The following is an 18,001-nucleotide window of genomic DNA, read 5'->3' as shown; positions in this document are numbered from 1 at the left end:
GATTTACTTCCTGGGATGGAAGCACGCTAAGCAAGTGGAACTCGGCTCGTCCGTTCGCTACAAAATATGCTTGTTCCTTCTTGGTCCACTGATATTCTCCTTTTTTCTCCTTGGGGGATTTTTGGCGCTACAAAACCATATTTAATTATTAAAAAAATTTCAAAGTCGAGGTTGAAAAATACCTCCATTCTTTTCTTCCACGACGCAAATTCTCCTTCGAATTTTGGTGGATAGATCATTGATCTGGCCATCGTCTTGATCTTGATGCTTTAGTCAGCAGTTAGTCCTTCTAAGACGGTTGGGCTCTGATACCACTTGTTGGTCCGAGTATGCCGGCTAGAGGGGGGTGAATAGCCCCTGCACAAATCAAAGCAAAAAAAAAAAAAAACTTTTCTCGAACTTCAACTTAGTAGCAACAACATAAAAATAAACAATACAAAAACTGAAAGAAAAATACTCGAAATTTTACTTGATTACAACCGGGGTGGTTGTTAATCCAAGACAATGACAACACTAGAAAAATCTCCTTTGTGTAGGCGAAAAAGCCTCTTACAATCTTTGAACGCTCAGACTATTACTAGGAAATGAATGCTTGAGTTGATTTATTATTTCCTAGCTCCAGAGGCCTTTTTATAGCTCCTGAAAATTCCATCTATAGCTTGAGGGCGCCTCCCAAGGGTATGGAGGGCGCCTCCAGCGAGGCAGCAGCAGATAAAACTTTATCCGCTGCCAACGACTAATTTGGCGAAGTCGAGGGCGCCCTCCACCTGAAGATGGTGGAGGCGCTGGTTCGCTTCGAAGGCGCCTTCAACACCTTGTTGAAGGCGCCTCCAGCAGTGTTCTCCAGCTCCTTTCGCTCTCCTGCTGCTCTGATCGTCTGGGTGATTGTGACCAATCGAAATAGAGCTCACCCAAACTCAATTTTCGTCCTTCCCCTCGAACAGGCTTCCACTCCGGCTTCTCGTCCCTCAAACGTCGCGTACATTCTTCTCATCCACCGGTATACTCTTCCGCAGCCCTCTCGTCCCTCGGACGCACCGAGCCCGTCGACTCCCTTCCCGTGTCGTCCTTCTCGCTACCTGCGTCTTCCGCTCGACTTCCTGTGCTCCTAAGCTTCTACACACTTAGACACAGGGATCAAAACTAAACATGACCTAACCTAACTTGGTTGATCACATCAAAACAATCACGGGGTCCAACATAACCCACACAGATTAGCCTAGTTGATAACTATAGGTGGTTGCTCCAATAGATCTTGGGGTCAATTCTAGATACAAAATGTTCCATTGGTGTTTGATCTCCCCATGCTTGGGCAATACACTCTGTGATTACTTGTTTGTATCTAGCCAGGGGCCAATGTTATGAGCATTTATATATTACCAAAAAAAGAACATTTATAACAATTAAATATCAATACAAATTATTTTTCAATTAATATATAAAAAAGGATAACCCCGTGCACTTTTCAATTAATATATACTAATTAAAAAATAAAAAAAATTGAAACCATATCAATATAATAGGATATTGAAACTGTATCATTCTGATCCTAGATCAAAATTTCAACACAACTCGAAATTTTAAACCAGGACTCGAACAAGGTGGGGCTCTTGACAAGTTTCTTACAGGAACGGGCAGATATAAACAAACATCACGTATTGAAATACACACTAAAGAAGGAAACTATGACTAGGTAATGAGTGTGAGAATAATGGCTTAAATTAATTATATTGCTCAGAAAGTTCAATTGTGTAACTTCTTTTTTGATGAAAACTTCCAAATTGGATTTGAGGAAAGCTAGTGTTAGGTTTAGATTACATTTGAGCATGACCCAAGTAAAACCAATAGAATTAAAGGATTATTTAGTATAAATATTTATTAATAGGGTTTGGATGGTTATTTTGCTGTCAAACAACTTAATAGAGAGGGTGGAAAGAAAGAAAAGAACACAATGATGGTCAGCCTAGCAAGAGAAAAGATGGTGGGCTTGGTAAGAGAAAGCTACACAAGGGCTTATTGTTTGATAATCAAGATAAAGAAAATTAAAAAAGAAGAGGTTCTCAACAGTGACAACGCAACACCAAAGTGGAGTTTTGGCAAAAGAGGTAGGATTATGCAACCCTTCCTTGATACCCCATTAGGTGTCATTATTCTCTTCAATTTAATCATAACCTTATCATTTCTTTGTTGAAAGTCCTTTGATTCATTGTTGTTCTATCGCTATAAGAGTATCTGGTTCAACAGGAAATTAAGCAGTACCTTCAGGCTCAAAATGACACATCCAATTAAAAAAGGGTAGAAAAGAACCCTGATATACCTTCATGGTCTATCATGAATTTGCTGCAGACCAACAGTTGTACTCATCCATTCTTATAATGAAGGAGCTTGAACTACGTTTGCCGCCTCCACCATATGCCTGCAATTTCCAATGCAAGGAAGGTATTTATATTGTAAATTATACATTGGAAGGTGATCCAACAGTTAAATGCCATTGGTTGTCTCTTCTTACCTTAGCTATCTCTGAGGTATCAACGGTAGGGTCAGTAGTCCTCAAACACATTTTCAAGTTCCTCTGTTTCATGAACACTGCAGCTCCTATTGGCCTGAATGCAAGGCATACAATTTGTTATCAGAATCAGCCAGAACATTTTTGCATGTAGCTAGGGGAAATTAATCTTTAGTGGAAGCTCAAGTTTATTTGAATTTGATTTATTAGGGTTAAAACTGGCTTCAAATATCACAAAATTTGCATAACAAAAGCAACCACATGGAGACAAAGGAAGTTCCACTGTATCATAGAAAATTGTTTCTACTTTATATTCATTCAGTATTCAATTAAATACCTGTTGTCAGAAACTAGGTATGATGTTTATCAAAATGTAGGGATAAATACAATATTTTCACCTTAAACCAGCTGCTGCACTTCTTCTACTAAGCTCAATACAGATTTCATGACTTAGATCTTCATTTCCATCAGCCCGTACAGCCTAACATTAACAGGCAGAAATTTTTAACACTTTAAGCAAGGAGAGACATTTTGAAGTTTAGGTTGAAGTTCACATGGCAGTAGTAGCATTCTGTTAATTGAGAATACTTGAGAAATGCTGTAAAAAAGATAAAGATAAAAAATTCTTTAGGCAGTAAGACATCTAGGGTATAGCAAGAATGCACTACTAACAAATAACATGCCACTTCAGTAAATATCCTGCATAAGAGACCAATAGTTGAAGTTATTCATTGAAGTTCTCTAAAAAGAGGCTGATACGGTTGATCATGGGGGGGCCCAAGAGGAAAGGATTAGAAAAATCAAGACCATATGGCGGTCAAAAGTCAAGAGGATGTGGCAGTCAATAGTCAAGGCAACTTGGCGGTCAAATAGTCAAGCAGACGGGGCAGTCAGAGTTGAGCCTAGGGGATAGTCGGGTAGCCAGAGACCCGACAGACTTGTCGATCAAGGAGGCAAAGCAGTCGGGAGACGAGAGAAGACGTCAGGCGGAACACAGGTCACGGGTCGGCAGTGGCAGGGCTGAGCAGAAGCAGACCGAGCTACAGACCTGCGCTTGAGGGCCAGGAAGTACAAAGCGCAGGATGCAAGTCGGGATCGGCAGAGCTAAGCAGAGGCCAAGAACTGGAAGTATAGGCCGACGGGTCGGAAGCGGCAGAGCTGATCGGAAGCAGCCCGAGCTACAGACCTGCGCTTGAGGGCCAGGAAGTACAAAGCGCAGGATGCAAGTCGGGATCGGCAGAGCTAAGCAGAGGCCAAGAACTGGAAGTATAGGCCGACGGGTCGGAAGCGGCAGAGCTGATCGGAAGCAGCCCGAGCTACAGACCTGCGGTTGAGGGCCAGGAAGTGCAAAGCGCTAGGTGCAGGTTGAAGGTCAGCGTAGCTGTGTCTAGACAGTTAGGGCTGCAGGTCTACAAGTTGGAGGCCCGGAAATGCAAACCACGGGTGCAGGTCGGGGCAGGTCACAGTGGATCGGAGGAGCTGTGTAGCACGGGTACGGAGAACCTCAACGGTCCGTCAAGGAGAATCATTACATATCAATAACGTGGGCGAAGGTGGAGGTTCCTAAGACGAAAAGATGCCCTCATAACCAGTAGTAGCCTGCCAGCTGTCCATCACTACAAGACAAAACCCATGTGCGAAGGCGGAGGTCCCTAAACAGAAAGATACTTTCACGACAAATGGCAGTACGACAGGTGTCCGGGACTAAACGAAAAGCCCAGCGTCTAATGTTTTCTGACAGGATGGCAGGTTCTAAGAAAGGACGACGCATAAAAGGGGAGAAATCCCTCGTATGCAGGTACGCGCACACACTCTCTCGTCACTTTTTTCCACAACTGTCTTTCCTTCTGCTTCTCTCTGTTCTTTCTGGGGAAAAAGGACCTGACTTGAGCGTCGGAGGGCCTGATCCGGGGACTTTTTCCCTGGGTTTCGGTCTCTAACGTGAGAGGGGAGATCGTCTAAGTGTGCGCAGGGTCCTGCAGCAGCGTCAGTCACCCGTGGGAGCCGAATCATCTTCTACGACCTTCCGTCAACCATCGGGACACCTCGACCGACCTCCGTCCGACTCAGCCTCCGGACGGGATCAGAGGCAATTCTAAATAGTCTATCAAAATGAGCAAGCTCAAAAGTGCCCTCTGATAATAATCAACATATAGCAGTTGTATTGCAAATTATGTTCCATTTAAACAGTTAGTGGAATTAACATTAGTTTTTTGTTGTGATGTAACACCAAGAACCAATTTCCTAGAGAAAAAAAAAAACTCATAATTCAAATATCAGGATGTCATTAATTAGAAAATAATGTAAAAAGAGCAGTTGAGATCCTATTAAAAAGTTCAACTATGATTCATATTATAGTAAACAAATACCTAGTTTCTAAATAACTTAATCAAACTTGTACAAATTCTCTAAAACAATATTAAAATCACCAAACTTGATATGACTCAATCAAAATAAATCTTGCAGCCTATAAAAATTAAAATATCCTGATTAAAAATTTTCAAATTTCATTTCTTTAGTTGCATCATTCTCCCTCTTCCCTTTTCCAAAAGAGACGGCCAGCATCGCCTACTTCTGCTGCCAAGGAAGGAAGAGGTTGTCTTCACCACCTTCCCACCTTCTAAAGGAGCTGACTGGCACTAGATTCCATAGACATAACCCCTTTCCTTATGTTGAAATCAATTCGGAGGAAGCTCTTGTTGTCTCCCACAAAAAGATATCATCCGTGGGTCTTAAGTTCATCCATCCATGCTTCTGTAGATCATTGTTGCTTGATTGCCAGCAACACCAATTGCATCCATCATTGCTCCATCCTACCTATATCAACAATCAGAAACCTTCCTCCCTGATCAACTGGGCATTGTCATCACTTGCAACCCACATTACTTGAAGAGTGCTCTATTAAAATGTATTTTATTTCAAAATCAAGGTCATCTTTAAATTTTGGAGTACTCTAATGCAGAAGAGACAGACTCTCCTATAATGGGTGATCTACATCTGGATATTGTGTTCTTTAAGGAGGTAACTATATTTCTTGGAAAAGCAAAAGCAAATAATGGTTGCAAGTCAAAGTGTGGAATGTAAAATATAGGGTCATTACAATGGGTAAGCATATGATGACCAAGTTAGGATACACCCCCATCGAGTCTCGCATTCATGAGAGAACAAACATATAATCATTGATTGTCACCATAGTTTAAATTTCAAGCCGTATGATAATTTCGGTTTATGACTGAAATGATATGGTTTCGGTACCGTATCGTGCAGATATAGTTTTGGTATTTTTTAAAATATAAAATATATTAATAAAAAAAATCCGTGGGGGTCGTGCGACCCTTCCGCCATGCCCGCGAGAGTCGCGCGACCCTTCCATGACAGTTGTGGGGGTCACGTGACCCCTCCACCGTTCTCTACGTCGTACCGATCAGCACAGAACGTAATGTTTCGGCCGTACCGCTCGTAGAACATGAGATTTTTAAACCATGATTGTCACTTCATCAGAAGGAAAGTACAATTTAATGAGGTGGACACTTTTTTATTAGTTCTAATAATCAGTTTGACAAAATTGTTAAGAGGGTCTAAAGTTGAATATATTTGTAAGTTGAATTTCTGCAACATATTTGAATTAGCTTAAGGGGCGTCATAGACTCACCTAAAAATATTTAAGATGTAGGAATGTAAATGTAAAGATTCATATTCTCAATATAGGTGGGTAGGTAGGTACATATAATTCCCACTTACTCGTAACAAGAGCAATTTACAAAGGGATGTATCAAACAAAACAATTTGGTATAAAGTTGTTCAAAGTTTATTCTGCTTGCTTCTCTACTATTAAGCGTCATTTAGAGCCTCATGTTCAGAATCATCTTCAATTTTGGAGATATTTCCTAATTCCTTTTAAAAGCTTCTTCAATCAATTTGCTATTGACTAATCAACTGAGGCAAATGTAGCTATAACCATCTTCCTCATGTTTGTGCAGATACAAAGGAACAACCAAAACAGGTACTGAGTATGCATAAAACTCCAAACTTCAAATTTTCAAAACATGTCAGGTTAGCACATAGACAAGATTCCTTTGCTGGTAGCTGAAATGCAGATAGGAATGAATATGTCTGGCAAGTATTTCATGCAAAATTCTTCTAAACACAGTTTTTTGGTGTAATATATAAGGATTCCCAGTGTAATAATAACAAAGATCAATTGAGGTCTAACTTATGCTTCCAATATTTGAAAGAGGAAAAGAAAAATCCTTGTTCAAATGTATGCCTAAGACAGTCCTTTTTTGCTTCTCACTTCGTGTGTGTGTGTTTATTAGAAACCAAGGAAAAGGATTAAAAGAGCAACAAAGTATCAGATATGCATTTTTCTGTTGCATAGACCATATGATCTAGCTATGAAAAATAAAACTGATGCATGTGATAGAAAAAGAAACTTATATGAGAAATTCATTGCAGTAGACCGACAGGAAGAAGATGTTACCAGGCACTCTCCATAAAATCCTCTTCCCAACTGAATCTTTAAAGCCTTTTCCAGCAACTTACTGGCTGCATCTTCACGTGACCGAGTATACAAATTTCCCTTGGCAATCAAATCTGCAGAATTAAGCTGTAGGAGCTGAGAAAAAAAAAACAAATTATAAAGACATTAAAAGATAAAATATACATATAAGCGAATAAGAATTATCTTAACCTGCTGAAACACATACGGATTGGTGATACAATTCAGTTTTGCACGCTCATCCCTAAGTCCAATGTCGAATGCTTTGGTATCAGGCATCCTCCACTGGCAAAGAGCAGCATCTTCTATATAACTTAAGACTGATGCAACACGTTCTTCCTGTTCTTGATTCAATAAGTTTTCGGCATCATCCTGTTGCATTGTATTAAACCAGCGAATCTCTCTCAGGAGTACTGATGTTACAATCAGTTTGACATTCTATATTTAAAGGGCCGAGTAGATAAATGGAACAAATAACTAATGAAACTAAATGATTACGGGGAAAATTGAGCAAGTTTTGGTAAAGCTCGCTGAAAAATTACATGCAGAAGAGCAAACATGCGCTAACCTGAGAAGAGTTCCTCTCACAGAACTTTTTGGAGAAGTAATCGTAAACAGAACGGGCGCTGCATTTCTCAGTGTCAATGTGAAGTTCCAGATTGTCGGGACGCTCTCTTTCATGTAAAGTCGTTCCCAGAGAAATCTCCCGGTGATCAAAAGCTATAACTCTGAAACGATTGAACATTTTCCCATTGTAGATACAATTTCCATTAACAAAAAGGGAGTGATTACTAGGGACAGGGTAAAGAAACAATCTTTCTGTGAAGTCCCAGTACCTAGGAACGATATGCGACAGCTCTATCGCAAAGCGTTTGGGCCCGACGAAATCGAGGAGGTAACACGTCTCGAAAGCTCTGGCCTCGAAGTCTTCCACTCTACCAAAAAAAAAAACTATTGGTTGAAAAGGAGGAACTAAGGGCGAGACCAGGCTTGGCTGCACTTACAAGTTCCAAGGGTTGCCTACCTAAAAGGCTCGACAGAGGAGAAAGGCAGGACGAGGAACGGTAGGCGAAGGCGCGAGTGAAATAAGTGGGCAAATAGGGCGGCGAAAGCACCGGAAAAAGATGGATAGTTGTATAGGACGAGGTGGGATCGGATGGCGGATTCCGAGGGTGATGAAGAGTCGCCGGCGGTTATAGAAGGTGGTCGGAGGGCATCCAATGCGGCTTGCGAACGAAAACATCGGTGAGGGGACGAGGGCGGTGGAACGCCTCGCTTCAGAAAGGCAAGAGATGATCGGAAAACCATCCGTTTACGACGAACGCGCCGACGCACCGAAGCAAACTCTTCAAAAGGGGGAAGAAAATATGCTCAGCTACACCTACATAAAATATAAATTTTTAGAAAAAAAAAATGTCAAATTAAAAAATAAAGATTTTGGAAAAAAATAATGTTAAAAAGAAATGAGTATAAAAGATAAATTCGATAACCTTATTCCATAATCTACTAAAATGTTTTAAATTAATCACTTTAAAATTTTCATTAAACACAAAACTTTTTTTAAAAGATTGAGAAAATTCACACAAGGCTTCTATTTGATAAGTATAATAATTTAAATATGCAACATTTTGCTGAAATGATAAATTTAAAAGACTTGAAGTCTATGTTGTTGGTCCCTTTGGAGGCCGACGAAATGAGAGGGGTGAATTGTCCTGAAAAAATAAATTACACTTTTCTTGATTTTTCAACTTAATAATAAAACTTGTAACTTTAAATAAAAGAGACTAATTAAAAACAAACTCAGACACAAAAGGGTTACTTGGTTTGCAATCAGATGATTGCTAATCCAAGGAAAAGATGACGCACTATCTGATGATCTCCTCTGGGCGGAGTAGCCTCTTACAGCGTTGACAACACAAAAAAAAAAGAATAGAATTGAAAGCACTGGATTACAAGTTGATTGACAAGACTGTGCAGATCAGTGTTATATTTATAGCACTGTTCGGGGTGCCCTGAAGGCGCCCTGGGGGGATAAAATTTTATCTCCCAACGTTCAGATCGAGTCAAAACTCGATCTGGTCAAAATCTTCGGTCCGGGCGGGCGGACCCAAAAGTCAACTCTGGTTGACTTTTTCCGTCCGGTAGCTCTGCTTCGGTTCAGCTCGTCTCGGTCCAGGTCTTCAACTCTGGCTCCACTAGCTTGGGTGATCTCGACCATCCGGAATAGGGCTCACCCGAACCCAAGTTTCGGTCTTCTCCTCGAGCAGTCTTCCTTCCCGGTTTCTCATCCCTCGAACGTTGCGTACGTTCTTCTCGTCCACCGGTGTACTCTTCCGCGGTCACCTCGTCCCTCGGACGTACCGAGCCCGTCGGCTCTCTCCCCGTGCCGTCCTTCTCGTTAGCCGCGTCTTCTGCTAGACTTCCTGTGTTCCTAAACTCCTGCACACTTAGACACAAGGGTTAGACAAAACATGACATAACTTAACTTGTTTGATCACATCAAAATACCTTGGGGTTCCAACAATCTCCACCTTTTTGATGTGAGCAACCCAAGTTAAGCCAGGGTAAACAAATGCAATAAAAAAAATTGATTTTGCAAATAAGTCCAAAACAGATTTTCAATTTATTTTATATCACCCTCTAGACTTAACATACTTCTCCCCTTTTGATCACAAAAAATTAGGGTTCTTTTTAACAAATCTAAGGTAAATTCTAACTTAAAAAAAAGATTAAGTGTTAAAAATTTAAGTTAGAAAATTTCTAAGAAATAATTTTCAAAGTCTTTGAAAACATAATTTTTAAGTTTAAAAAAAATCAATTTAAGTTAAAAAATTTCAAAAAAAATTCTAAGCAAAACTTAAAAATAATTTTTATACAATGGAATAAGTCACTTTCAAAGTTTCTAAGTTAAAAAACATAGAAAAAAAATTCTAATTTCCAAAAGTAATTTTCTATTTTTTTTAAAAATTTACAACAGAAACATTTTCTAAGTTATACAAAATTTTCAAAACAAATGTTTACAAACTTTTAAGCATTATTTAATTATAATTTTAATACCTTTTCTAGAAAGTTAATTAAATATTTGATTTCAATATTTTGGCTTCCAGGTAGTAGTGAGACACTAGACCTTCTTGGTTATTGGAGCAACAATCACTCCTTAGACAAAGCCTCATAAAGAAACTATCTGTTTAACTTTCTCGCTGAAAATGCTAAGTTTAATTTTTAAATTCAAGTTAAACATGTTTTCGGAACCTAATAGAGGTTCCTACCTATAGGGTTAATAAAGTATTTCCTAGGAACATAGGCTTTTGATATTTTTCTAATTTGACTTTGATGAAACCTATAGTACCAGTTTAGTCCTCTATAATTTTTAAAACCAGAAATATTTGAACTGTTAGACTTTCTCAATCTTTCTATTTCTTCTTTTAATTTTTCATTTTCAAGTTTTAATTTATCAAAATCCTCTATTAGATATGATTTTGCCAAAATCCTTTTTGTTTCTAAAATTTTATTTTTTTATTTGGTATTTTTTTTTCCTAATTTATACATGGATTTTGTCATAGCCTTAATACCAAAGTAAAGCTGATCAGGAGGTAAGAGGCATATCTCACTTACCATATCAGACTTGAAGCCTGATTCTCCCTCTGCTTCGCTGCATTCATCTGACGTCCCTCCCCCTTCATCGATGCTGGGTTCTGATGTACTTTGCCCTTCATAGCTTATCATCAGTGCTATCCCGACATATTCTTGAATCTCGGACTCAGATGATGAACTATCGCCCCAAGTTGCTTTTAGATTCTTGTGCTTCTTGAGTATCTTGACTTTGTCCTTCTTTAGTTTTGGGTAGTCTTCTTTTAAGTGTCATTCCTTTTGACACTGGTAGCAACGCATCCTTCTTCTATTTCTTGGATTCTTTTTATTCTGTATTTCTTTAAATTTATTAGATCTAAAAAACTTTTTAAAATTTCTTATCATATATGTTTCCTGATCCTCTTCTGAATCTGACTCTGGTTCATCTTTCTTAGTTGCGTTTAGTGCGATCATCTGGCTTGACTCCTTTGTTGTCATTGCACACCTGGTTTCATGTAATTCAAGAGTAGAGAATAATTCTTCTAAAGTACTTACCTCCAGGTCTTTTGAAATATAGTAGGCGTCGATGATTGATGTTCATTCTGAAGTTCTGGGAAACACATTGAGTGCGTAGCGTATGGTGTCCCGGTTTGTTACCATTTCACTGAGGTTCTCGAGACCAATAATCAATTCCTTTACCTTTTGCGTGTAGATCGGCTACCTTCTCACCTTTTTCTAGACGGATGTTCGTTAGTCTGTTCCGAAGGATGTCTCTCCTTGCTAGCTTGACTTCGAATGTTCCTTCATGGAGTTCCAGGAACTTCTCCCAGAGTTCTTTGGCCGATGAGTAGCTTCCGATGCGGTTGACTTCTTGAGGCAGTAACACGCTCAGCAGGTGATATTCCGCACGGTTGTTCGCTACAGAATCATTCTGCTCCTTTTTTGTCTACTGATTCTCTTCTTTTTCTTCTCCATTCTGATTCATCGGAGCTACAAAGCCATACTTTATAATTAACCGAATTTCGAAATCAGTTTTCAGGAATACCTCCATATGACGCTTCCAGTGTGCGAAGTCTCCCTCGAATTTTGGTGGAACAATCCTTGGTCCGACCATCTCGTTGCTTCGATCGACAGTTAGTCCTCCTGAAGCGCCTTGCTTTGATACCACTTGTTGGCCCCTTTGGAGGCCGGCAAGAGGGGAGGGGTGAATTGCCCTGAAAAAATAAATTACACCTTTCTCGGTTTTTCAACTTAATAATAAAACTTGTAACTTTAAATAAAATAGACTAATTAAAAATAAACTCAGACACAGAGGGTTTACTTGGTTTGCAATCAGAGGATTGCTAATCCAAGGAAAGGATGATGCACTATCTGATGATCTTCTCTGGGCGGAGTAGCATCTTACAACGTTGACAGCACAATAAGAAAGAACATAATTGAAAGCACTGGATTACAAGTTGATTGACAAGACTGTGCAGATCAGTGCTATATTTATAGCACTGTTCGGGGCGCCCTGAAGGGTCCGGGCGCCTTGGGGGATAAAATTGTTGGAGGATCGGTGGTCGGCTTGAAGGGGGTGGTTGGATAGACGGCACCCCCAAATCTCTCGCTTTCTACGTATTGTTAGCTTGCGCAGCGGAATACAAATAAAAACAAACAAGCTAAACTAAATACAAGACAAAGAAAGGAAATGCAAACCAAACCGCTAACACGTTCGATGTAACGTGGTTCGGAGATGATGCTCCTACTCCACGACGTGTCCGTAAGGTGGACGATCCCTCAATCCATCGGTGGATTAGTCCCCGGCAAACTCCGGCTAGCTCAACCTCCTTGTGGGTGGAGAAACCTCACCACAACGCTCACCAAAAACACTTGGACACAAGGGAACCTTTGAGCACTTAGTGACTACTAATTAGGCTTTAACCAAGTCTAATTTCGTCGCCTTGGCCGGCCATACCAAGCTCCTTCTTATAGAGCTTGGAACAAATCAGAACCTGATTTGCCCGTTACCAGTCGACTGGTCCTTGCACCAGTCGACTGATGCCAGCCCAACGGCTATCTCAACGGCTCTCTGCTACAGTGCATCAGTCGACTAGTCCATACACCAGTCGACTGCTACAGTACGCTACAGTAACTGCTATAGTGCGCTACAGTAACTGCTACAGTGCGCTACAATACCTGCTACAGTGCCGCTACAGTAACTAGGATTTTACTCCGAATATAATCTCTCATGCACTCGTACCCTCACGACTCATTTGACTCTTCTTTGCAGCCTTGACCTCTTGCCTTCAAGCCTACTTCCTTTGGCTCTCGTCCCTCGGATGCATCCAAGCCCGCGGCTTGTCGCCAATGTCATCCTTCGCGTATGCCTCGAAGTCGCTTCCCTCGGCCATTGTCCTTGCTGCCTTGTCCATGGTCCCTCGGATGCTCCATCCTTCACCGGACCTGAAGCTGTCAACTAAGTCACATGTGTCACCTGCAGTCCTGCACAACTCAAGTACACATATCAAATAACAAGGGTAAACCTAACTTAAACCCTTTGCCCAAACACCAAAACACATAGTCCCACGAACCATTGGGATTGCTCCAACAAAAATTTTATCCCCAGCGTTCAGATCGAGTCAAAACTCGATTTGGTAAAAATCTTCGGTCCGAGCGCCCCGGTACGTTCCGGGCACCCCGGAGGGGTCCGGGCGCCCCGGTCAGCTCTGGGCCCCCCGGACCCAAAAGTCAACTCTGGTTGACTTTTTTCGTCCGGTAGCTCTACTTCGGTTCAGCTCGTCTCGGTCTGGGTCTTCAACTCTGGCTCCGCTAGCTTGGGTGATCTCGGCCATCCGGAATAGGACTCACCCAAACTCAAGTTCTGACCTTCTCCTCGAGCAGTCTTCCTTCCCGATTTCTCATCTCTCGAACGTCGCATATGTTCTTCTCGTCCACCGATGTACTCTTCCGCGGTCACCTCGTCCCTCGGACGCACCGAGCTCGTCGGCTCTCTCCCCGTGTCATTATTCTCGTTAGCCGCGTCTTCTGTTCGACTTCCTGTGTTCCTAAGCTCCTGTACACTTAGACATAAGGGTTAGACAAAATAGGACCTAACTTAACTTGTTAGATCACATCAAAACACTTTGAGATTCCAACATATGTAAACATAAGTGCATTCATAATTATTGAAATTTTCGGAGCTTCTTTGTTGCTATATCCATACCATGTTAAAAGTAAAAAAATCTTACATATATCTCCACTATAAAAAAAAAAAATATTCTCAACAATTTTTTTTATAGGTCTCATATTTTTTAAACCTCTACATCATATATATCTCTCTTAATTAAAAAAAACACCTCTAGTATTATATTTAAATTAAAAAATTTATATTAAATAAAAAAAGTGAAGAAGCCATTTGTTTGTTTTTTAATAAATATTAAAAGAAGATTTTAATAAAAATAAAATAAAATAAAAAGGTGAAGAAGCGACTCCTCGCTTAAAATGAAAAACATACATCCACTATGGAAGGGAGATTTTTCAAAACTATGAGCTCAAATTATGGATGTTCTAAGTGCTCAACTTCATTGAGAGCATGTAGCAGTAAAAGATGAAATTGCTATCCCAATAGTTCTATATAGTCGGTTTTATGTGACAAGGTGATTCTCTCACCTCGGTGTCCTGACCAACTTGTCTCTAGATCAACACAGAGAAGATAAATCACGGGTGACTACTACCCATTAGTATAGGTGGTAAAGCATGGGGGAAGGTATGCTCAGACACGTAGAGTTTTGACCCCAAAATTTCATGTGGTAATATTCCATATCTTAACCATCGTATCGTCCCAAGAAGACCTATATAGTCAATTTTATGTGGCAAAAGGCGATTCGCTCGCCCCCAGAGCTCCCGCCAACCCGTCCCTAGGTCAACACGGAGAAGGTAAATCACGGGTGGCTACTAGCCATTAGTGCAAATGACCAAGACATGGGGGAGGTTATGATCGATCATGCCAAGTTTCGACCCCAAGACCTCATGTGGTGACATCCCATGTCTTAACCATCGCACCGTCCCGAGGGGACCTATATAGTTAATTTTATGATTATATATGAAGAAGTAAATTGATAAATTATAGTTTACCAGTAGAAAAGAATTTTTTTTCTTTGATTTTGTCAAAATTTAAAACCTTGTTTTATAATAATAATACTATTTCGCACTAGCCAATTCAGACAGGTCTGAGGGTTGAGAGCACTTAAGGACTTAAAAAAATTAGAAGAATTAGATATTTAAAATATAGATTGTTTTTTTTCAAGGTCTCTTTACTTACTCCCCTCTTTATAACTTTTAAATCAAAAAGCTACACACAAGTATTTTATTCGATTGAAACACAAATTATAGAAGCGTTACTTTATAACTACTAGTTTTCTCAACACTTGCTTAGTTAATTCAGCCAACTCAAATGACTTACAAGCTTATATGCCAACAAATACTATCTCTAGACTCTAGTTGACTCAAATTACTTTAATTGAGTCATATTTAGATCAGTTAACTAAATTAGGTTGATTTAACTCGATCAACTATGATAGTAAATTAATCTATCAAACAAATATTTTTTTATTTGACTCAAAATTTAATAAAAAATATAATGAGAATAGTAATTTTTTTAGTATGATTATATTTAAAAAATTTAATTCATATTTAAAAATTTATTGATCATACAATATATCGAATTCATGTTTAAAGACATAAATATAATTAAACGAGTATATATAACTGATCCTGTCCGAACCATGATTAATAGACGCTGGGGATGTGGCGCTCCCTGCTATATCCTCGAGTGCTCCGGCGGACCTGCAACAAGACCGAGTCGGGGGGGGGTGTCCCGGCGACGGCCCTCCGACGCTCAAGTTAGGCGAAGGAATAAGAAAGTGGCTTAGAAAACGTAGACTTGTGTACCTCCGGTTGAAGAAATGGAGGCCTTATATAGACCTCTCGAAGGAGCCTGGGCACACCAATAGAAGTGATCACCTGCTTTCGACCATGCCTAGGTGTGGGTCTGTCAGAAGGGCATCCATAAGACCATACTGCTACTGTATCAACCTGTCCGTGACGTGATGGTGGGGCCTTTAATAGTGCCATCTTGCGTACAGTCTAATCATCATGCCTTTGCTGACATATTATATCCCGAGCCGATCGAATAGGCCGCTCGGCTAACCACTGTTCCCTCGCCACGATTCCGGCCGAGCGGACACCTCCGCTCGGCCATTCGGCTCTGGTTCTGCTTTGGCGTCGGAAACCCAAACCTTTGGCTGGGTAATCTCTGGTTCCGCTCGGACGGGACCCCATCTGTGGGTCCCCCATTCTTACCGCCGGATCACTTGCCTCCCCTTCAAATCTAGTCGAAGGAGGCAGTGAGTCCGACTGACTGGACTGTGTGTCCGAGCGGGCGGTCGTCGCCTTATCGCTGCTGCTGATATCCCTTGAGCCGTTCGGCCCTCATGCCAAATTTATCCGCTCGGCTCCTCGCTTTGTATGCCTTGGCGCCCAACGTGGATGTTTGCTTGTCTAAATCCTCTTGAAAATCGCGCAAGTCTTTTTCATTAAGACGAAGCATGCGCGGTATGGGCGCATTAATTGCGCTTGGTGACAGAGCGCCACGTGGCTTGTCTCTAGTGGCGGTGACGCTCCGTACGATGGGACGCCCTTTGTTTTGAAATGAACGACTAGATGATGACCTCGTCTCTTGTGCCCTTCATCCGACGGACGAGGCTGAGCGGTCTCATTTGTATAAAGCCCTCGTTCTGGCCTTCACGCCGCACTCTCTGTTTCATCGCGCGTCCTCTATCGAAGCTGCCTGCTACTAGCTTACTCCGACGACTCCCCGTGCTTGCTTTCCGGTGGTTTTCGAGTTCCTGGGCTTCTTTCCTTTGATCTTCCCTCAGTAAGCTTCTTCTCTTCTCTCGTCCCCTTGTTTCCGAGTATTGCTGGGCTTCCTTCCCTTCTTTAGTCATGGCGAGCACTTCTGCACCCGCTACCGAGGTTCACGGTACGAGGCTGAGCGGTCTCATTTGTATAAAGCCCTCGTTCTGGCCTTCACGCCGCACTCTCTGTTTCATCGCGCGTCCTCTATCGAAGCTGCCTGCTACTAGCTTACTCCGGCGACTCCCCGTGCTTGCTTTCCGGTGGTTTTCGAGTTCCTGGGCTTCTTTCCTTTGATCTTCCCTCAGTAAGCTTCTTCTCTTCTCTCGTCCCCTTGTTTTCGAGTATTGCTGGGCTTCCTTCCCTTCTTTAGTCATGGCGAGCACTTCTGCACCCGCTACCGAGGTTCACGGTACGAGGCTGAGCGGTCTCATTTGTATAAAGCCCTCGTTTTGGCCTTCACGCCGCACTCTCTGTTTCATCGCGCGTCCTCTATCGAAGCTGCCTGCTACTAGCTTACTCCGGCGACTCCCCGTGCTTGCTTTCCGGTGGTTTTCGAGTTCCTGGGCTTCTTTCCTTTGATCTTCCCTCAGTAAGCTTCTTCTCTTCTCTCGTCCCCTTGTTTCCGAGTATTGCTGGGCTTCCTTCCCTTCTTTAGTCATGGCGAGCACTTCTGCACCCGCTACCGAGGTTCACGGTCCGTGGTATGTGAGTATGGAGAGTAGGTTAGATGAGGAGCACGCCCGGCGCGTTGTTAGGACCTACGGGATCCCGCACGACCATGAAATAGTTGTAGCCGGCCCGACCGACCGGCCCCATAACCCGCCGATCGGTACTATTTGTTTTTTTCTGGACCAATTCCAAGGCGGCCTTAGATTTCCTACTCATCCATTTATTTTGGAAGTTTGTAATTATTTCCGCATCCCGCTCGGCCAACTTGTGCCGAATTCCTTTAGGCTACTGAGCGGGGTTGTCGTCCTCTTTAGGCTGCACAGTATCCCACTTGACCCCAAAATATTCCACTACTTCTTCTACCCCAAACAATCCGAGTTGGATACTTTTATTTTCTAAAGTAGAATAGGCTTCAAATTTTTTGAGAACATGCCGACCTCCAACAAGCACTGGAGGGAGTTCTTCTTCTATATATGACTTCCCGAGCGGCCAGCATTCCGAACCAAATGGCAGACCGCTGTGCCGACCCAACCGGAGCTCGGCAAATTCAGAAGCAATCAGGCCTACCTTCATGCAGCAAATTGCTTGTCCGGTCAGCGGTACAAAATCGACCAGTTGCTTCTCAAGGGGGTGTTGTACATTTTTGGATTATCTCCCGTTCGGGCCAATCTCCCCTACCGCATGGGTAAGGACTCTTTACTCCCTTCGCCTTTTTTGTCTAACTGATTTTAATTTCTTCCACTGCAGCTGAAGTCATGTGGCGCTCCAAGGCTACCGATCATCTGAGATTGAAGGCTGTGGAAATTGAGGCGGCTACCAAAAAAGAACTCGCCGAGCGGGGTCTTATCCCCAGCCGCCCG

The 18,001-nt window shown here is 41.8% G+C and overlaps 1 protein-coding gene across 2 annotated transcripts in view; it reads right to left on the bottom strand.

The window, feature by feature from the left end:
- Positions 1–8,377, bottom strand: part of LOC122002678 — a 33,693-nt gene extending 25,316 nt beyond the window's left edge. Inside the window, exons 1-8 of one of the 2 annotated variants that reach the window (XM_042557947.1) lie at positions 8,029–8,377; positions 7,841–7,939; positions 7,573–7,732; positions 7,197–7,376; positions 6,987–7,121; positions 2,905–2,987; positions 2,510–2,603; positions 2,318–2,416 (exon numbers count right to left, since the gene is read on the bottom strand). In XM_042557947.1, the coding sequence (XP_042413881.1) occupies positions 2,330–2,416; positions 2,510–2,603; positions 2,905–2,987; positions 6,987–7,121; positions 7,197–7,376; positions 7,573–7,732; positions 7,841–7,939; positions 8,029–8,312 (1,122 nt within the window). In that variant the 5' untranslated portion in view covers positions 8,313–8,377 and the 3' untranslated portion in view covers positions 2,318–2,329. Of the gene's footprint in view, positions 1–2,204; positions 2,417–2,509; positions 2,604–2,904; positions 2,988–6,986; positions 7,122–7,196; positions 7,377–7,572; positions 7,733–7,840; positions 7,940–8,028 lie in introns of those variants that run through there. The other variant, XM_042557946.1, reaches the window with a different exon arrangement.
- Between the last annotated feature and the right edge of the window lie 9,624 nt (positions 8,378–18,001).

This window comes from Zingiber officinale, chromosome 7A, assembly GCF_018446385.1.
Source record: "Zingiber officinale cultivar Zhangliang chromosome 7A, Zo_v1.1, whole genome shotgun sequence".
NCBI classification, from domain to species: Eukaryota; Viridiplantae; Streptophyta; class Magnoliopsida; order Zingiberales; family Zingiberaceae; genus Zingiber; species Zingiber officinale.
Note: the sequence above shows the minus strand (reverse complement) of the source record. Positions and strands in the feature narration are given on the sequence as shown.